At 36.9% G+C, this 3,146-nt stretch overlaps 1 protein-coding gene across 1 annotated transcript; it reads left to right on the forward strand.

Moving 5' to 3' along the window:
- Positions 1-1,748: 1,748 nt before the first annotated feature.
- On the forward strand, positions 1,749-2,696 carry LOC311628030 (olfactory receptor 5B2-like; the record flags this gene model as incomplete). The annotated part of the gene is made up of 1 exon (XM_084894904.1): positions 1,749-2,696. The coding sequence occupies one exon, from the start codon at positions 1,749-1,751 to the stop codon at positions 2,694-2,696; it is 948 nt and encodes a 315-aa protein (XP_084751030.1).
- Positions 2,697-3,146: the final 450 nt, after the last annotated feature.

The raw sequence follows: 3,146 nt of genomic DNA on the forward strand, positions 1-3,146 counted from the left end.
CTCTGATCTGTTTAGATTATGGTATTAGGTGTGCTGTGTTAGGTTACAAGGGCAACATCTTCCTATGTTTTTTTCAGAGCTTAATATTCCAAGAATCACTACTCTTATGCTTTCATGCTATTTATTTAGCTAGAGTCCAGATGTTACAACAACCTCCATTAATTAGGAAAATGATGATTTTTTGCAAATAACAGAGGATGGTCTTTTGTTTATCATTTAAAATTTCTGTATTTAGGAAAGCACTCAGAAAATGGTGAATACCAAATAAATCTTTGTTGAGGCAATGAGTGAACAAACAAATAAATAAGTGGGTGAGTGAATCACTGAATGAATTGTTTATTGTGCCTGTTTATTAAATACATTCTGAAGTTCATGGTCCTGTATTATTAAAACATATTCTCATGTGTAACTTTGCACAAACTTTCCCAAGGCTCCTGAGCAAATGTTTTAGACTTTTTAGAACAAAGAATCCACAGCAAAAGATCCCCAATTTTTTGTTAACATTTGTAAAAATAGTGTTTGTTTAAGCAAATTTGGATTTAAGTTATGAAATTACATAAGTTTCTTTAATAATGTGATTCCAACCATTTTGCTAGGTTTCTTTTGTTACTTTCTTTCAGCCATCTTATATACTACTACTATTAATAATAATAATAATAATAATAATAATAATAATATTTATTTTTATTTTTATTTATAATAGTATAAAACTTATGGCTTTTTGCATGCTAACTATGTATTAAGCAGTATTCTGTGTGATTTAAACATGCCAACTCATTAAGTTCTTCAAGTTTGCAAAATCCTATTATCAATATCCCTATTTTTAACTGAGGCTCAGAAAAGTTGTGACTTTCCAAAGGTTGTCCACCTGGCAAGTGGAAATGTAAGAATTGAATGACCCCAGGGACCATGTTCTTTACCAACACGAGATGCTGCCTCTCTATAGAGAGTGCACCTTTTAAAATTGCTGTAAGAATTTTGTGCAAGAGTAGGAAACACATGCCTTATTTATTTATTTATTTATTTATTTATTTATTTATTTATTGAAGAAATTCAAGCTCAGGGACACTTACATTGCTCCCCAAGGGGATAAAATGGTGACAAGCATCTTTCTCCACTCTCTGCTACTTCCTTCAAGAGGTTGAAGCAAGATGTTTGAATGGTCACAGTTTAGAAATTTTTACACTTTTGGGGTGGGCATATCTTTCAAGAGGGCAGTTTTCTCTGAGGAAAAAAAGGGAAACTATTCTTTCTTAGATCTCAAATGGATCACAATTGCTTAAATGACAATCTTTATAGAACTTCACATCCAGAAAGGCATTGGCACATCGTTTTTCTCATGTAATTAACTAACAGGACAGCTGGGAGATTAAATGAGGTAGTATTTATTATTCTCAGACTACCTGGCACATAGTAAGTGCTCCATTAATATGAGTGTTACATGGCTCAGTGATGACCAAGTAATTAACAGAGAAAGCAAGAAACTTTCAACCCAAATGAAAATAAACAGTAGATATTTTGAAGATAAGGGCATCTGGAATATCTGAGTGAAGTCAGGAACTAATAAATGTGTGCAAACACTTACAAGTTGAAAGATGGAAGCCAGAAGATGCAGTCTCTTGGTTATTGGCAACCTTGCACTAGTAATGGCATCATGGTGACTTGGGTATGCTGTGAGCCATTTCCCATGCATTAGTAATTTATCCATTTTGCTTCTCTTGTTTTGACAGGTGAAATACAATTTTAAAATGACCTCCATGGAGAATAGCACAGAAGTGAATGAATTTAGACTCTTGGGACTGACCGACACCCCAGAGTTACAGGTCCCTCTCTTCATAATATTCACTCTTATTTATCTCATCACTCTCCTGGGAAATCTTGGGATTATCATGTTAATTCTGTTGGACTCTTGCCTCCACACTCCCATGTATTTTTTCCTCAGTAACTTGTCTCTGGTAGACTGTGCTTACTCCTCAGCTGTTACTCCCAAAGTGATGGCTGGGTTCCTCACAGGGGATAAAGTCATCTCCTACAGGGGATGTGCTGCTCAAATGTTTTTCTTTGTGGCTTTTGCCAGTGTCGACTGTTTCCTACTAGCTGTCATGGCTTATGATCGCCATGCAGCTGTGTGTAAACCCTTACATTACACCAGCACTATGACCAACAGGGTATGTGTTCAAATGTCCCTAGGCTGCCATGTCTGGGGCTTGATTGAATCTGCCCTCCACACTGGATTTACCTTCTGTCTCTCTTTCTGCCGCTCCAATGTGGTCCATCACTTTTTCTGTGATATCCCTGCAATCCTGGCTCTTTCGTGCTCTGACATCTACACAAATGAGATTGTGCTCTTCATCTTAGCAGCATTCAATGTCTCGTTTGCACTAACAGTTATTTTGACCTCCTATCTGTTCATATTCATTGCCATCCTGAAGATGCGCTCAGCAGAGGGACGAAAGAAAGCCTTCTCTACCTGTGTTTCTCACTTCACTTCTGTAACCATATTCTATGGAACTGTAATCTTCATGTACTTACAACCCAGTTCTAGTCATTCTATGGACAACGACCAATTGGCATCTGTGTTCTATACAATAATAGTCCCCATGTTGAACCCCATTGTCTATAGTCTACGGAATAGAGAGGTTAATAATGCTTTCAGAAAAGCCATTAAGAAGATGAAGGTCTTGCTCAGCACATAGTTTTGGTTAGAGAGATTATACCTCTCAATTGTCTATTGCTATGCAACAAATTACCACAACACTTAGTGGCTTAAAACAGCAGTTTCATTTATCATAATTCTAAGAACAGGTAGTTTGCTGATTTCACATGGGTTCATTAATGAGGTTGCATATCTTCTGCATGGTCAGTTGGGCTGAAAGGTTCAAGATGGCCTTACATTTCTGCATGCTGATTCTAGATACTGTCTACCTCTGCTCCACATGGTCCTTCATCCTCCAGAGGTTGTACCAGTCTTCTTTCATAGTATTTTCAGGCCAGCATTCTCATAGTGTGACCATTTCTCTCCAAGGATTTGTAATAAGGGAGAAAAATGAGGAGTCTAGGTGGCCTTATACTTCCATTAAAGAGAAAAACAACTCAAACCTCACTGTTACAGTAGAGTTAGACTGGCCCAATAATTACAATAATTT

Source organism: Pipistrellus hanaki (assembly GCF_964339955.1).
Source record: "Pipistrellus hanaki genome assembly, chromosome: 9".
NCBI classification, from domain to species: domain Eukaryota; kingdom Metazoa; phylum Chordata; class Mammalia; order Chiroptera; family Vespertilionidae; genus Pipistrellus; species Pipistrellus hanaki.